The sequence below is a fragment of the Ambystoma mexicanum genome, chromosome 6p (genome assembly GCF_040938575.1).
Source record: "Ambystoma mexicanum isolate Mex_15411 chromosome 6p, UKY_AmexF1_1, whole genome shotgun sequence".
Classification (NCBI taxonomy): domain Eukaryota; kingdom Metazoa; phylum Chordata; class Amphibia; order Caudata; family Ambystomatidae; genus Ambystoma; species Ambystoma mexicanum.
This window is the reverse complement of record NC_090935.1, coordinates 1,172,131,389-1,172,147,563: the sequence shown is the minus strand read 5'-3', so window position 1 is coordinate 1,172,147,563 and position 16,175 is coordinate 1,172,131,389. Positions and strand designations below refer to the sequence as shown.

At 42.0% G+C, this 16,175-nt stretch overlaps 1 protein-coding gene across 1 annotated transcript in view; it reads right to left on the bottom strand.

Annotated features, from left to right (window-relative positions):
• The window catches only part of LOC138510811 (transmembrane channel-like protein 1), a 534,459-nt gene that overhangs the window by 455,474 nt on the left and 62,810 nt on the right, over positions 1-16,175 (bottom strand). Inside the window, exon 2 of the mRNA XM_069626507.1 lies at positions 2,195-2,285. Within this exon, the coding sequence (XP_069482608.1) occupies positions 2,195-2,285 (91 nt within the window). The remainder of the gene's footprint in view (positions 1-2,194; positions 2,286-16,175) is intronic.

The window sequence follows — 16,175 nt, the reverse complement described above, 5'->3', positions numbered from 1 at the left end:
AAGGCAAAAACAACAATTGGTCAGCACACAGGTCTGTTTCACAGCAGTCCAAGGGTCTGATTCATAGAAATGTTTTAATGGCGCAATCCCATGGGAAAACGGTCTGTGAATCAGGCCCATAGAGTGCTCGGTGAAAGCCAGCCGTTTGTGCACTTTTGGTTGAAATCGACCAAATACATATATACATGCACATGTTTATTATTACAGATATATGTGGGGGCAGGGGAGTAGGAGGGTGGGGTTACAGGGCTGAGAGTGTGGGGGTGTGGGCTAGGAGAGAAAGGATTGGGGGGACCCCTCATTAAAAAGCAATGGTCGAATTCAGGTCGACCAAAAGTGCATGTACTGCTGACTTTTAAACAGCATTCTATGAAAACATGAAGAACTGCCCAAAGAGGCTTTAGTGGGAGGGAGGCCTGATTCTGTTGGTCCAGAGACAGATCAGGAGGAGGTCTAACATTTTTCTGTTTCATGCATAGCATCAGCTTGGGAATATCCTAGCTGTTCCCGAATTCAATCTAGGCAACTCATTTACAAACAAGCCCTCTTAGATACAATTGACAATGAGGCTAGAATTTAATATTCATTGAATAGGCAAAGGAAGGTCAAGGAGAACTGACATTGGGACTGATCACGACTTTGGCAGTAACGCTCAGAGCTAGGGTGAAATCCGCTTGAAGTCCTGATTTGGCGGACCCTTAAATCCGGCGGTAATAGCGCGACCGCCGGATTTAAGGATTACCGCCAAAGTCGTGAGGAGGCCCATTGTCAGCAAGTTCGGCTGAACAAGTACAAAGTATGTCTTCAGGCAGACATCGTGGATTGAACCAAGCTTTGCAAGGACAAGAAACAGCCTTACTATACAAATTAGATACATCTAAGAGAGTTAATATACAAAGTCAGAATTAGAGGTGTGAGTGTGTACTCCTGTCCAACAACCTTTGAAGATGCAGGCAATAAAGATTTAGGGCCCGATGCATGGAAATGTGCACAGAAATCCCGCATCTCCAAAGATGCTCAACGTTATTCCAACTGCTCTTAATAGGAAATGTGCTGAGCCAATGAATGAAGTAAAAACTGGAAATTAAGCTTCTGCCAACAATAACCGTGATTTGTATTTCTATCTTTTCACTTTATGGACAAGAACATGACGACACGTGTTTCAAACCAAATGTGAGTCTTTTAAAGTCCTCCAAAGTAGTAAATGTAATCAATGTAAATGCAGCCATCGCCAACACCATTGCTGGTCTGAAAAGCAACAATTCATTTGCTGTCCCATTTTCAGGCTCCCTAAAGCTACGTTTCCTTCCTCAGTTCCCTTACAGCTGACCTCTGATACTGAACTCCCAGGGCGGTGTTACAAAACCTTTGCATCAGTGCAAGTGCAATCAGCACTAGGTCTAATGTTGTATGCATGCATGCATGCTCTGCATGGACATTTCGCATCCAGGCAAGACAATGCAGGCAGACATCTCATCACAAGGGCTTTGATCTGTGAAGAATGGAAGCACTCCATGATTGGCCTTTTATAGAGAATGCCCAGAAAGGGCAGATTTTATGTCAAAACAGACCTGCATGCACACATCAATATGTGGATGCAGTTTTCTTTGTTTTGTGAGTACACCCTCATGCCAACTGTGGTAGTGTATTTTCTACTTGCATGTGCAATAGGCCCACACAAGTAATACAAGACTTGATCCCTACACCTTTCTTTTTATATGGCATTACCCGAAGAAAGCTATACTGTTAACATCACTCTCTGGTGGACTCGCAAAATTGTGTGGTGTATTATTGAGGTAATCGAGCATAGCAAATGAATACCATCCAATTAAGTATGACATCACCCTGTGATAAGAAAAAAGTTGTTGCATCTCTTAACATGTATTAGATTTGGAATCAGCATAATTGGTTATCTGATTTAAGTGAACAAAGTTTGATTTTAATTACAGAAAGAGCTTACACAAAGGGATCCCAGAAGAACGTTTCTTACGTGGGGAGGAGCGGGTAGTGGGTGGGAACGGCAGTATAAATTAGCATGTCCGTGGACGGTCAATGGTTAATAGCCAAATAAGACACTGAAGCTTTGTGTCCCAGTACACATCACATTTCCATCCCATCTGTACTCCTGTGTAATTGCCTTAGCATAACTGCCCAAGCCAGAAAGTGCTTTTACCAGGTATAAAGCTTTACTTACCTTCATCATCATCACTTTGTACGCATAAAACTGTTTCCCCTTTCCTTTTCCAAGTGCACCTTCAAATTTTTCTACAAAAAGCTGAGCCTCCCTAAAGATTAGAGAAAACAGGGTCGGATTAATATTGTATTTGTGAAACAACATTGCTCTTTGCATCGAGTCATGGAAATTTAAAAACGAAAATAAAAAATAACCAAAAAAAAATATTGTTTTGTATTATCATTTGGAAAATGCCCATAACGAGTTATTTTCCACCAAATGTAATTTTATTTAAATAGCATACAGTTCAGAGCTATTACGGAACAGACCTAGAAAAATATGTTTTCAAACTGCAAACTCCGCCAGCAACATTATACTTTGCTGATTCCCGGCGCTTGAATACATAGTTGAGCCAGTCAGACTCACAATACAGAAAATATCACTGCATGAAGGTAGGGCTAAACAAGAGAAGACCTTTACACAGTCTGCTCACCTATATATATATATATATATATATATATATATATATATAAATATTGTATGTATTTATTTTATTGTTTAAAGCACAGACCCAGCTTGAGAGCAGCAGGGCGCTGTACAGAGTGTGGATAGCCAGCATTTGGGGTTTTAACGGTAGCGCAGTACTGTGAGGTCTGAGTGTTGGCATGCGCATCCATTGGAATTAGTCCTTGGTCAGGTGTTGTTGAAAGAGCCATGTTTTGAGAGATTTGCAAATTTGATGAATAGTGGGGCCATTCCGAGCCGATATTTTGATTGACTTCCAGAGAGTGGTTACATGACAGAAAAAGGATTGTTTGCGGGTCCTCTCTTTGCGGATGAGTTGTGATTCAAGCCGGTTGGTCGATTTGCTGCACAAGGAGCATGTACCAACAGATATGTGAAGTTTAGCCACCAGGTACGCTGGTGTGCTACTCGTGACTGCTTTGTAGATGATACATGCAGTCGTGAACAATATCCTGGCTTGGAGTGGAAGCCAGTTAGGTTTGTGTAGGATGAGAGTAATTCAGTCAGATTTCCATGCTCCCGTAATAAGACGTGCTGCAGCATGGTGAACTGCCTTTAGAGGAGCCAAGTGAGCAGCTGGGAGACCTCTGTAAGAGGATTTAATTCAACATTACAGCTAAGTCAATGCCTAGTCTGGGATACTGAATGGAAACCCTTATTGATATATCTTTATGTCCAGTTCATGCGTTCTGGATGACTACCCCTATATAACACCCCTCTCTTGGAATCCGCCTGACCCCACTGAGCCAAGAAGTAGTTCTGTTTTGCAAGTTAAAAGGTTTATTTGATAATTTAAACAATAGATATATATATCACACTTTAAAATAATTTAATAATTGAATATGACACTTAATATAAGCAGTAATCAATAATGGATAGTCTGGCACTGGCACACTTGTGAATAGGAACAGAAGAATAAGGTGGTAGAGAATGCTTTATATAAGTTCAGATGGATGTAATGTTGAATGAAAATGCAATACAGAAAATACTCAAAATGATTTCAACAAAACAATGTAATCACTTTTCTCTGGCAATCCCCTCCCCCCTTTATGCAATGCAAGGAAATGGAAGGAAGGCATACAGTTCTCAGAAATGCAATCAAATGTAATTCAGTTCACCCCAGCAAGCTTAGACTACAGATCAGAGTTTTAAACACAGGCCCAAAATGCTTTTACATGTGCTGGCAATGAAGTGAAAAATATGCTACAATGCTTTTATATGTGCTGGCAATGAAGTGAAAAATATGCTAAAAATGCTTTTAATTCCCTCTAGAGGTTCAGGGTGAGTGGTATCAAGTTAATATTAGCCCAGGCTCACTCTAGCAAGGATCTAGGTGTAGCTAGCAGGTTAAACGAATTTTTGGCAAATGAAAGCAAGAAAACTGCTGTTTTCACACGTGGATACATTTGCAAATTGCGGCAAAATTCGCGCGTGCGTTTTTCGCGATTACAGAGGAACTACAAGGAATAGCACTATCCTTTTGGGGTCCTAGGACAGCCTAGGATCTCAGCTTCCAGATGAAAGTTACTGCAAGTCTCTAGGACAAACAGTCACGGAGATATGAGCGATATGGTAAAGGTCATTTTTCAGATTTGAAATTTTAAAGTTCAAAAAGACAAGTGACAGCTAGCAACTAGAAAATGTCAGGTGACAGTTAGGAGGCAGTTCTACTTAGATTAAAATAGATTGAATTATATTATTTTAACTAAGAGATTGGTTCTACACAGTTCTGCTAGGTACTCACAATATATTTTTGAAATAAATGGGCCTCGCCACGGATCTGGTCAGGTTTTAGACTGGACTCTGGTCTGGTCTCGGCACTTCACAGTGATCTGGGTCAGCTCTCTGGTTCTGCTAACAGCAGTCTGGGTCAGCTCTGCTCTGCCTCTGGTTCTGGATATTGATAGATTTGAAGTCTGGATCTCTGGATGTGGATAGATTGAAGTCTCTATGTTGGCTCTCTGAAGGTTGATGGAGGTAAAGTATGGATTTTCCCGGCAGAGTGTCCCGCAGCAAATGGATTTGAAGGTCCCTATCTGTCCTGACTGTCTGCTTTTATGTGTTTTGAAAATGGGTGTGTGTGCAGCATCACTAGGCTCTACCCCTCTCCACTTGTCATTGGCCACTTTATCCTCTTCCCCTTGATTGGGGGAATGAAATTTTTATTTATTATTTATTTATTTATTTATTTGTAACGCGCCGAAGCTCGCAAGCATCAGGGCGCGACAAGGACACAAGGACGAAGAAGAACGGGACAACACATAGAGAGCATAGAGAGGGAGGAAGCAGAACGATGGCAACTAGAAGCGGTGTGGAGGTTGTCTAATTATATGAAGAGAAAGGTCTTCAATTGTTTCCTAAAGCGTTGGAGGTTGTTTTCCAATCTGAGGCTGCAAGGCAGTTTGTTCCAGTGGAAAGTCGCCAGGTTCGGAAAAGCTCGGCCGAGACCAGTGGCTTTACCTGGAGGGCTGGGATTGATCAATCCTTGTTTTGCAGATCTCAAGCTACGGCTCGGCTCATACCAGCTGAATTTATTCTTAAGGTATGCAGGTGCCGTGCCATATAGGCATCGGTGGGTTAGGATCAGTGATTTAAACTTGATCCGTTCCTTTACAGCCAACCAATGAAGATCTTTTCTGTCCTTGGTGATGTGTTCACGTTTGGATTTATTAGTGATGGACCTAACAGCATTATTCTGGATAATCTGACATTGTTTCAGGCAGTTGTTGCTGGCGCCGAGCATTAACGCGTTCCCATAATCTAAGCGGGATAGTATGGTGGCTCTCCCTATCGTGGTGCTGTTCTTGGTATTAAGAAAAGGTCTTATCTGATATAGAAGCCTTTGGTAGTATTGACAGTTTCGCTTTAAATAAGCGGTTTGGGCTTCTGCGCCTAAGGAGGATTGTAAGTAAATACCTAGTGTTTTAACCTTATTAGATACCTTAATGGTAGAATCTTTTATAGTGAATGTGGAGTAATCCGAACCAAGATTGTTTAAGGCTTTAGCGCTTCCGAAGGTCATGAGTTCCGTTTTGGAGCTATTAAGACACATCCAGTGTGCAATCATCCAGTTTTCGATGATGTCGTAAATAGCCGATAGCTTCTCGTTGTCTGCGTGATGGTCTCCGCTCAGCTCTAGAATGAGCTGTGTATCGTCAGCGAAGTTGGTGAAAAAAATTCCGAGCTGAGATAAAAGAGTACAAAGGCAGCGGATATATAAGTTGAAGAGCAAGGGTGAGAAACTGGCTCCCTGGGGGACGCCGCAATCTACAGGTTTGGGTGAGGTGGAATGACCTGCCCAATTGATTTTTGAGTTCCTGTCATCTAAAAATGAAGACACCCAATCTATTGCATCATGAAGAGGTCTGTTTATGGTACAGAGAACCCACCCCTGTCAACTTTACACACAATCTATATTTGATCCAAAAGACATATTTGCACAGGTACACATTTGCTTAAAATTACATGCACCCATCACATATCGCAGGAGGTATACCCTGTCCAAATCTGCTCTTCCTGGGAGCTTGCATTCAGAAATGGCGACATTTGCACTTTTTAACTGATTTCGTAATATCGGACATTACCCCAAATTTACACACATGTGCGCAAGGAGTATGGACATTAATTGATGAAGTGTCAGATTTTTAACATGCATACATTTTAAGTAATACCCTCTTAACTGCTAGCTTGCCCCAGATCATGCCACCGGTTCTAAAAACCTCTTAAAATGTGGGCAGAAAAATCACAAGTATTATGGTATCATTTAAATAATTATGACAAGTCCGCTCTATGAGTTATTCATCTTTTTCTAAAACCATATTCTGGCTACAGGGGTGTGGTTTCCCCCCAGCACAAGGTTGAATTTCTGGTTTTTCCAGTTCTGCCAAGCCAGCTTGCTCTCACAGGCAGTGCTCCTCCCCTTTACTTCCAGGAGGAAGCCAATTTTTACGGCCCCCATAATAAAACATTTGCCTGAGTCAGGACAGGGCTTTGTTCAATTTCCTGCAGAGCCCAGGTAATTCAATCAGGGAAGTGTCATATCCCTTTTGGTGGGAGCAGCAAAAGGCAGATAGGCCTGGGAACACAGCTGTTTTGCAAGTCTCAACTCCTGTCGGGGGTAGCTGGTGGGCAGAATTCAGTTCCTTAAACCAGGCCCCAGCTAATGTCACTTTTGTTCCCCAGTTTAAGTCAAGACAATTTTTTACATATGCAGCTAGGATGCTGATTCTAAGTTTAAAACTATGACATTTCAACAATTGCAACCTATGTGACACTCAAAAGTAGGTCACTCATTTCTTTTAAACATTTAGGTTTTTAGTGTCTTTCAGTCCAAATTTACTTAAACTGCTGAAATCCACAGCTCAGCCAGTCTTGTTATAAACCTTCAAGTCACTTCAGAATATAACTTTAGATTGTATCCACCTCTCAGTAAGTCTTTCTTTGGCTTGCCTTGGGTTCATTTATTCAGTTTTAAACAAAATCTGGTGGTTTTAAAACGCCGGCTTTCTGATAGTGGTGAGAACTGGTACTGCACCCCTTTTTGGGATTTAAGAAAATGAATTCCCCACAATTCTAGGTTGCTTTTGGCAATCAGCATTGCCATTCCCAATGGTTTCAGACTACTGTGTGGGTAGTCCAATAGTGGTTTTAGGCAGTGCCCTTCTGTGCCCATAACATCGGCAAAAATGAGTGGCAGCCTCTTCTTCATGCACTTCCCTGGGCATTTTCTGGGAAGCTCTGGCCATCATGATGTTTTCAATGCCAGTACTGCACAGTTTTTGAGGTAGGGCTTGGATGCATGGGTAAAAACATCCCACACCTCTTAGGAGAGCACTTACCCAATTGATGTCCAAGACTACAAGGGCCTGCACTATGGTCCGGAATTCCTGCGGTGAGATGAAGGGTATGATTTTTGAAAGAGTAGAGATTCTGAGTCAGGCTATTTGGGCCTTCTTTGCTATGTGTTTCCTGAAGGAAAAAGTCTATTATGTCTGTTATGTGATATTAAGTCACACCTCTCAAACTGCTAAACATGATAAAAGACTAATATGTGCTTAACCTTTTTAAAGCTTAATCTATTGCGTTCAACTCCTTAGAGTTGATCCAGCAGTTACTGTGAATATTTCAGTACATATATGATATTCAGTCAAACACCTTTGTTAAAGGGATGTTATGGTTAAGTTGGACTAATAAAAACCTATGGAATTCAGTGAAAAAACTTTGTTAAAGGGACATTATGGTTACAATGTGTGCAACACTTGAAAAAACAATTTTCAAATGTGGAACCAGTTCCATCAACTTCCCAAATGTTTTATTTCAAACTGTAAAGAAATGTCAGTGACATAGCCCAAACAATTGCTTCCACGGTGAACAACAATGATGTCCAGGTGCTTTAAGTTAACCATTCCTCTCACAAAACAGGAACAATTCCACCCATTTCTTTCCACAAACTCCAAACCATGAAACGTCTAATTGTAGTAACCCAAGATTCTCATACAATGCACAGTGCTCAGAATACACCTTCAGCCAATGGCTCTAAGAGTCTCCCAAAATCCATACACTCTGCTTCCTCAAAGGCATAGCTATAGCCATCTTCAGTGCACTCACCAAACAAAACTCGTGCTACTCTGTATTGTCCGCGGATATCTCGACTGTCCGCGGTCTCTGCAGTCCCCTTTCCATGCCAAGCATCCACAAACGACCCGGATGGCACGTGCGGTGTCCACGGACTTCCACGGTGTCTGCTGACAGCATGTTGAATTGAAGGGGGTGGGGAGGTTTGCACTCAATTTAAACTATTTATTCTACAATGGTGGATCTTAAAAGACCCTATTTTTTTCAGTTTTCAATATTTTTTAGTTTTGCTCATTTTTATATCCTACTCCTATTAACAAATGCTTTCCTATGCACTCTACATTTTCCCATTTAAGTTGTTCACATGAACCTTTTCAAATCATTTTTAACATTGGAAAGAAAATATTGATTACCAACATCATTTAAATGCACTCCATCACTCTGAAAAGTATTTAGACCATCCAACATGATATTTTCATTTTGAAACAATGCCATGCCTAAACCATTCAAAAAAGCACATACACCTTTATTCAAATGGTGCATAGCTTCTTCTATTTGTACACAAAATACAATTGGACATCTCCATATTTCCCTTGGATTTACTTCAGAAAAAATTATCTTTGCATATCAAAATAGTTCCATTAAGCTACGGAACATAACCTTTAATGCAACTTGCAAAGATAATGGAATAACTTATTTATTTATTTATTTATTTATTTAGATTTGTAGAGTGCACATCAGCCCTTGGGCATTGTGGCGCTTGTTACATACATAGCTTAGTTACATATAAATGATGATACATATAGTTTCAGTAAATCTGATATTTTACATATTTACATGTGATGTTTTACATATTTACAGATATGGTTACAAATTACTGCGCAAGGAGTTGGGTCTTGAGTTTCCTACAAAATGCCAGGAGTGCGTTACCTGCTCTAATGTCTGTGGGTAGTGCATTCCAGAGTTTGGCAGCAATATATGGGAAGCCTAACCCACCGGCTATGTCTCTGTTAATACGTGGGATGTGGAGTTGGTTGGAGTATTGTGTCCTGGTGGGGCGTGGTGAAGAGGACTTGGAGATAGTCTCAGATAGGTATGAAGGTGTGGATACTGTGAGGCATTTGTGTGTGAGGGTGGGGATTTTGAAAGTGATGTATTTTTTTGACCGGGAGCCAGTGAGCTGATTGTCTTTTTATCAGATGTGCCTGCCAGAAGGGCATTACAATTATCTATTTTTGCACCAATGGTTGCTCTGGCTGTTGATAGGCAATTGGGTTTGGATAGGTAAGGTTTTATGGCATTTATTAGTTTGGTGGTGTGTGCAGAGGAGGAGGTGATGGTGCTAACCTGTCTGGTCATGGTTAGTGAGGAGTCTAAGTATACTCCCAGCATCTTGACTGCTGTAGATACAGGGATCGTGGAGTTGTCAATGGTAAAGTTGGCTTATAATTTGTCAAGCTTAGTTAGGGTGTTCTTTTGGCCTAGTATCATGATCTCCGTTTTTTCCCCATTTAGGCAGAGGCCATTTACCACCATCCAAGCCTGGATGGTGGAGTAGATCGTGTGGAGTGCATTGACATCTTTGTGGTATGATCCAGAGAGGGGTAGAAGTACTTGAGTATTGTCAGCGTAATTCGTATACGCGATACCAATGAGTCCAGCTTGTCGAAGAGGGGCTTCGTGAACAAGTTGTATAATGTGGGTGCTGTGCAGGATCCCTGAGGGACTCTGCAGTGGATTGTGGTAGGTTTAGCGTTTGCTATATCCGAGAAGACCTTCATGGCTCTTCCTTCGAGGAATGAGGTGACCCAGAGAGCTGCTTCTTTGGAGAAGTTAGCTGCGTGTGTGTGGTAAGATGTGAGAGTCTTATGGTCAACCAGATCAAAAGCGGCTGAGAGATCTAGGAGCAGCAGCAAGGCAGGCTTGCCTTTGTCCATGATTTGGGAGATCTGATTCTTTAGATCCACCAGGGCTGTTTCAGTGCCATGTCCTTTCCGGAAGCCCGATTGTCTGGTTCCTAGGATGGAGTGGGTTTCCAGAAAGTGTTGGATTTGGCAGTTGGCAGCTTTGTCCAGTAATTTCAGGAGAAATGGCACCGTGGTTATTGGTATCTAGTTATTAGGTTGTAGAGGTCGGGGGTCAGTTGTTTAAGGAGTGGGTGAACCCAATCATCTTTGAGACTGGCTGGGATAATGCCTGTTTTGGAAGGAGGCATTGATGAAGGCCGTGAATAGCGGGGCGAGGTGGTCAGTGCAGTCCTTGATGAGCTTAAGTGGGCATATGTCCTCTTTACAGGGAGAGGGTTTGAGGTTTTTGAGGAGGTCTTGAACTTCTTGTTCAGTGATATCCCTGAATGAGAATACAGGTCTGGTGGAGTTGGTTGAGTCGGGAGTTGAGATGGTAGATTTTGTCTCTGTTTGTGGTGGTAGGGCTTTGCAGTGGTCTTCAATTTTCTTTTGGAGGAGGTCTATTTTCTGTAACATAGCCGATTGGATGCTTGTACACCAGGCTTCATCTTTGACTATTTCGTCGGATGTGCTAGGAGGGGAGATAAACTCATTGAAGATGGAGAAGATCTCTCTGGGGTGCGATTTTGCATTGGAGATGCGTGTGTTGAAAGCGTTAGCTTTGGCTTAGGTGATGGCTGCTGTGTATTGGTGGGAGATTAGGTTGAACTTGTTTTGGCCGTTGACACTAGGGTTGGTTTGCCAGTTTTCAGTGCTGTTCTTTTGCATGTGCGCCGTGACTGAAGTTCTTCAGTGAACCATGAATTTGTGTGTAACGATTTCTTATCTTTTTTGACTTCGAGGGGTGCTATCTCATTAATTGCTTTAGTGATAATGTCCTTGTTGATGTTGGCTAGGGTGATGGGGTCTTTGGCAAAGGGGGGTGCTAGTTCAGGGATGTTTAGGTAAGGGCACAGGTTGTCCTCAGTGAGCTTTTTAGAGCTTCTCACTTGCGCTGCGGTAGCGGGGGTGAGGGTTTTGGTGCTTTTGGAGATGGGTATAGTGAATTTGATACAGTTGCGATCAGTCCAGGACAGGGTGGTGTTAGCGGTGATGGTTGAGAGGCAGTTATGGTCCGCAATCCAGTCTAGGATGCGGCCTTTGGAGTGAGTGGGACTTAATACTTTTTGGGTGAAGCCCAAGTCATTTAGTTCTTTAGTGAGAGTAGCAGCGTTTTTGTCTTTCTCATCATTAAATCCTAAATTGAAGTCTCCTAATAGGAGGGTCGTGGTGGAGCTTTTGATGTTGTTATTGAGTATGTGGGTGTTGGTGTTTCTGAGAGTCAAGAGGGCCTGTGGGGGCGGTACAGTACGTGCATGTTGATGGTGCTGTTGGAGGACAGTGTGAGTTTAGCAGATAGTAGGTGAGAGTTACAGGTCCATGGGTGACTGATAAGTCGAAGGTGGAGGCTCTCTTTGTAGATGATGGCTAATCCGTAGCCCACTCATGCTATTATGTCCTGTCTGAGGATGGTGAAGCCTGGTGGTAGTGCAAGTGCGACGGCGGGGCCAGAGGCTTCATGTAGCCAGGTTTCTGTGATGGCTAGTAAGTCGATGTTGTTGTTGGTTGTGAGGTCGTGAATTTCAGTAGCATGGGCTGGTAGAGAGCGTGCATTAATGAGGGTGCAATTGATGTGGGGGGTGGGTGAGATTTCTTTTGTGGTGGGGTAGGAGAGGTCTGGTGTGTTGTGTGTAGTGGCAGTGTGGGGCCTGTTGTGGTTGGTGGGAGTCTGTGTGCTGGTGTTTGAGTGTTCCGGGTGAGGGGTGTGTTTGTGTGTGGTGCGGGAGCCTAGTCTATTTTCTGCAATCAGTGTGCGAGATCTGAGTCTTTCCAGTCTGCACATCGTTGTGGTGCAGGGTGGTGCAGAGCATGTGTCTGCAGGGGAAAGGTATGTCCTATAAAGGTATAGCACAAACTATTTCCCCCGCAATGCACAATAACAATATGTGGATATTGAAATTGAGCCATACTCTGACAAAATGATAATAAACACACCCAGTTTAGTCCAGAAACTGTATACCATCAAACGTCCACTACATGCAATCCATTATTAGCAGAGATGCCACAAGATTCAGTATAACCTTTCAAAGAATTCATTCAACAATCTCCCACCATCCACACAGTCATCTTCTTCCTAGCAATAGCCACAGCCATCTTCCCTGCACACAACAAACAAAACACCTGCTACCCTGTCTTCCTGTAAACCACAACCAGAACACCTCACTGGCTAATCCCCACAGTCCCCTTTACATGCCAGGGATCCTCAAAGGACTGGATAGCACGCTTTCTGTCCATGGACTACCTTGATGTCTGCAGACCTCATAGCACAGGGCAGCCCTTCTACCCTTTCCATTTCCATGTGTGTAATACTCCCTCATTGGCTGCTTTCAAACAGTCACACATCCATCCACCAATCGCATCCAAAACTCTTCACCTAACTCTGGCATCTCAGTTCAACACTTCAGTACATATCTCCTGTTAATCACAATCATCGGCATCAAAAACTACTGTGAAACTTTTCAAGATGTCTACTTGCAGATTCGACAAATGCATCTAAGAAGACATAATACAGTTATGCTTATATATTATAAAGTAGTGTTTTGCAACACTTTTACAAATATACATATATATATATATATATACACAGGGTTGCTGCCACTTACCCTGTAAATATCTTCTCAATAAGCATATTCTCTGTTTTACCACTCTATCAAATGCCATATATGGCAGCACTCTATACCTGGTAACATCAAGTGCCAGTTACTTACATGCACTGCCAACATATTAAAGTTTCACACACCAAGTGCCACTTAAAAATGTTCTACAAATCTTTTAAATCAGCTTTTCCTTTCTTTTACAAAATACTTAGACACAGTGCTGCTGTAAATGCACATATGCGGTTTTTAACTTTCAGCAAAATCCTCCTAAAAATAAACACTTTTAAATGCACGCCATTTTCCATTTCTTATTCCATATCAACATCAAACTTTCCGACCTTTCTCATTACATCCCTTATAGTGCCACCATTCTCCGCCTGATTTCAAATACATATATACTGCCAAACGGCCCGATTCATGAAATTTTCTTCACACTGCAAAGTCATTTTCCACTGCTAAAAAGTAAGAGCAAAACTGGAAGAAGAGTTTTCGGAAACTAATCTTGAAAAGCTAATAATAAAATCAAAAGCCTCCCTAGCGCCGGGGCCCTATGGCATCCATAATTTGGTTTTCAAGCCTGACCCTAGCCTCTGGGCAAGAATCTTGGCAGTACATTTTGTGAAAATATTAAAGTGTGGTCAAATACCAGAGAGCTGGTGCCAATCCATTTTAGTACCCATATCAAAAAAGGGGATAGACATTTTAAAACAAATTATAGGTTGTTGGCGATGATGGATTCTTGTCAGAAATTATTCACTCGTGTACTTCTGGAACTATTAAATACCTGGACAAAAACTAAGAACATATTGAGTACATTTCAAACAGGTTTTAGGAAAAGTTACAGCACAACTACCAACATAGCAACTTTGCAATTTGTAAGAGCATTACGATCAAAAGGGGAGAACATGCTCTATTGTTGCTTCGTGGACTTTTCAAATGCTTTTGATCTGGTTTCCAGAAGCAGACTTTGGGCAAAACTAAAAGGATTGGGCATAGATCCTGCGTTGCTATCCTACATACAAATGTTATATAGTAATACAACTGTTGCAGTTCGTCTCATACAAGAGGCATCCCTGATAAAATATATCGCCATCAGTGAGGGACTTAAACAGGGTTGTGCACTGTGTCCCATCCTGTATAATCTTTATACTGCCGATATGGCCCAAACCTTAAAGAATACCAGAAGTTTTCCTCCAACTATAAACGGTGTAAAAATTGTTACCATGGCTTACGCTGAGGACATAATAATCTTAGAACAAACACAGATTGGCCTCCAGGGCACCCTAAATGCCATAAACATCCAAAGAGAACCTCATGATTATAAATAAAGCCAAAACAAGAACAATGTGCCTGAAAGAATCTCCCATGAAGCTGTAGAAAACACAGTTGTACCTGGATAGTATTATACTGGAAAGGGCGACGGAAGTGCTATATCTGGGTTACCCTATATGGGCAACTCCATCGGCTTCGCAATATAAAGATCACATATGTCCTAGTATATGGAGGAAGTGGGCAGCAATAAAAGCCTATGTGGAACATAGGGGTGGCAGTAATATAGAAGGGTATATCCAAATACACAAGTCTTGAATATACCCGGCCATCCTATATGCATTAGAGACATTGGGCCTCATTTGGAGTGTTGCGGTAAGGCATCAACGGCGCCGGTAGTGCTACCGGAGCCGTTGTTACCTCGCCGCAACATTCCAAGTATGCTCGTGGGTGCCGCTCTTGAACGCCTGGTCAGACCAGGCGTGCAGAGCGGCACCTGCGAGCATTACCGGATGGCAGCGTTGATAATGGGGCCATTGTTGCCGTCCTCCCCATTCTCTGTGAGCCCTATTGGGCTCAATGGGAATGGGGAATCTTTTTTTCCGGAGCCCAGAAAAGGGCAATTACCGGGTCCGCCAAGGTCGGCATGACCCAGTTATTGCCCTTTTCTGGGCTCCGGAAAAAAATAATTACCGGCGGCAGCCGTGCACTTAATAAGGGCATGGCTACCGCCTGCCTCGTAATGAGGTCCATTGTCACTAAAGGATGTAGTTTGGCTTCAGAAACTGGAAGGCAAACTACTCCGCTCTATAATGGATATGCCCAGAGGGGTACCTGTGGAGGCCTTGCGCCTGGAGTATAGACTACAGTCTCTGCTTACATGCTGGTCAGTTAGAAACATTCTGTTATATCTTAAAATGGATAAAACTGCTGCAGGAACAAACTACCTCTTACATTTACTGGGGAAAGAGACAAAGGGAAGTTGTCCTAACTACTTTGTGAAGGACCTGAGTAATTTCACGGAAGATTACCTGCTGAAGTTGGGCCTCAACATGGACATAATACATGAACGCCCGGACTGTGTGTCCTTAATTAAAAAGAAATCACTGGACAGGGACATGGTTATGGACATAGACAAATTGAGTAAGCTTCAGTGATACAGAGAATACTCACACCAGGGCTTTAAGATCGGTAAACCTAAAAGTTACTTATTGAAATGGTCCAATTCAGTACTCAGGGGATTCACGATGCAACTAAGGTTTAATATCTTGGGGTCAAAAGAATATACAAACAAGTGGAATAGAGCAGGACAAAATGTAATGTGCAGGCACTGCTCGACAGAAGTTGAAACAAGCAGACACCTACTGACAGCATGTACCGTTCTGAAACCATTGTATATCAAAGGTTATGGGGGATACATGTAATCACTTGAGAACAAAAGTAAGGACCAATTTTGGGCAACAGTGATAGATGCCGAATCGGTAGTAGTTAATGCAGCAGCATTTTGTATATGGCAACTGGTGACTCTTTAGACAATTAACTGGTTTTTGGTTTTAACAATCATAAGATAGGAATACATTGTATGGTTCATTATGATTTGAATTTAGGAATGTTGTTTCATTAGTGTTTAATTTTATTTACAGCAAATATGATAATTGTTTTCTTTTTAATTGTTTTTAAATTGTTTATAAATGTGCAAAAGTGTGTTCTTGAATGAATATAAACTAAATGCATAATAAAAAAATAATAATAAAGAAAATGTAACTTTGCGCTGCCAACACAAACTATTATTCATAGTACTGTGCAAAGGGTATTTGTGTAATACAAAGTCAATGTAAACTCACATTATACTGCACAAATGAATTTGCATTGACTTTCCACTGCACAAATACACTTTGCCCAGTTCCATGAATGAGGGTTTGTATAGGCAGTGCAAACTCACCTTTTGGCGGTGCAAACTCACTTTGCAAT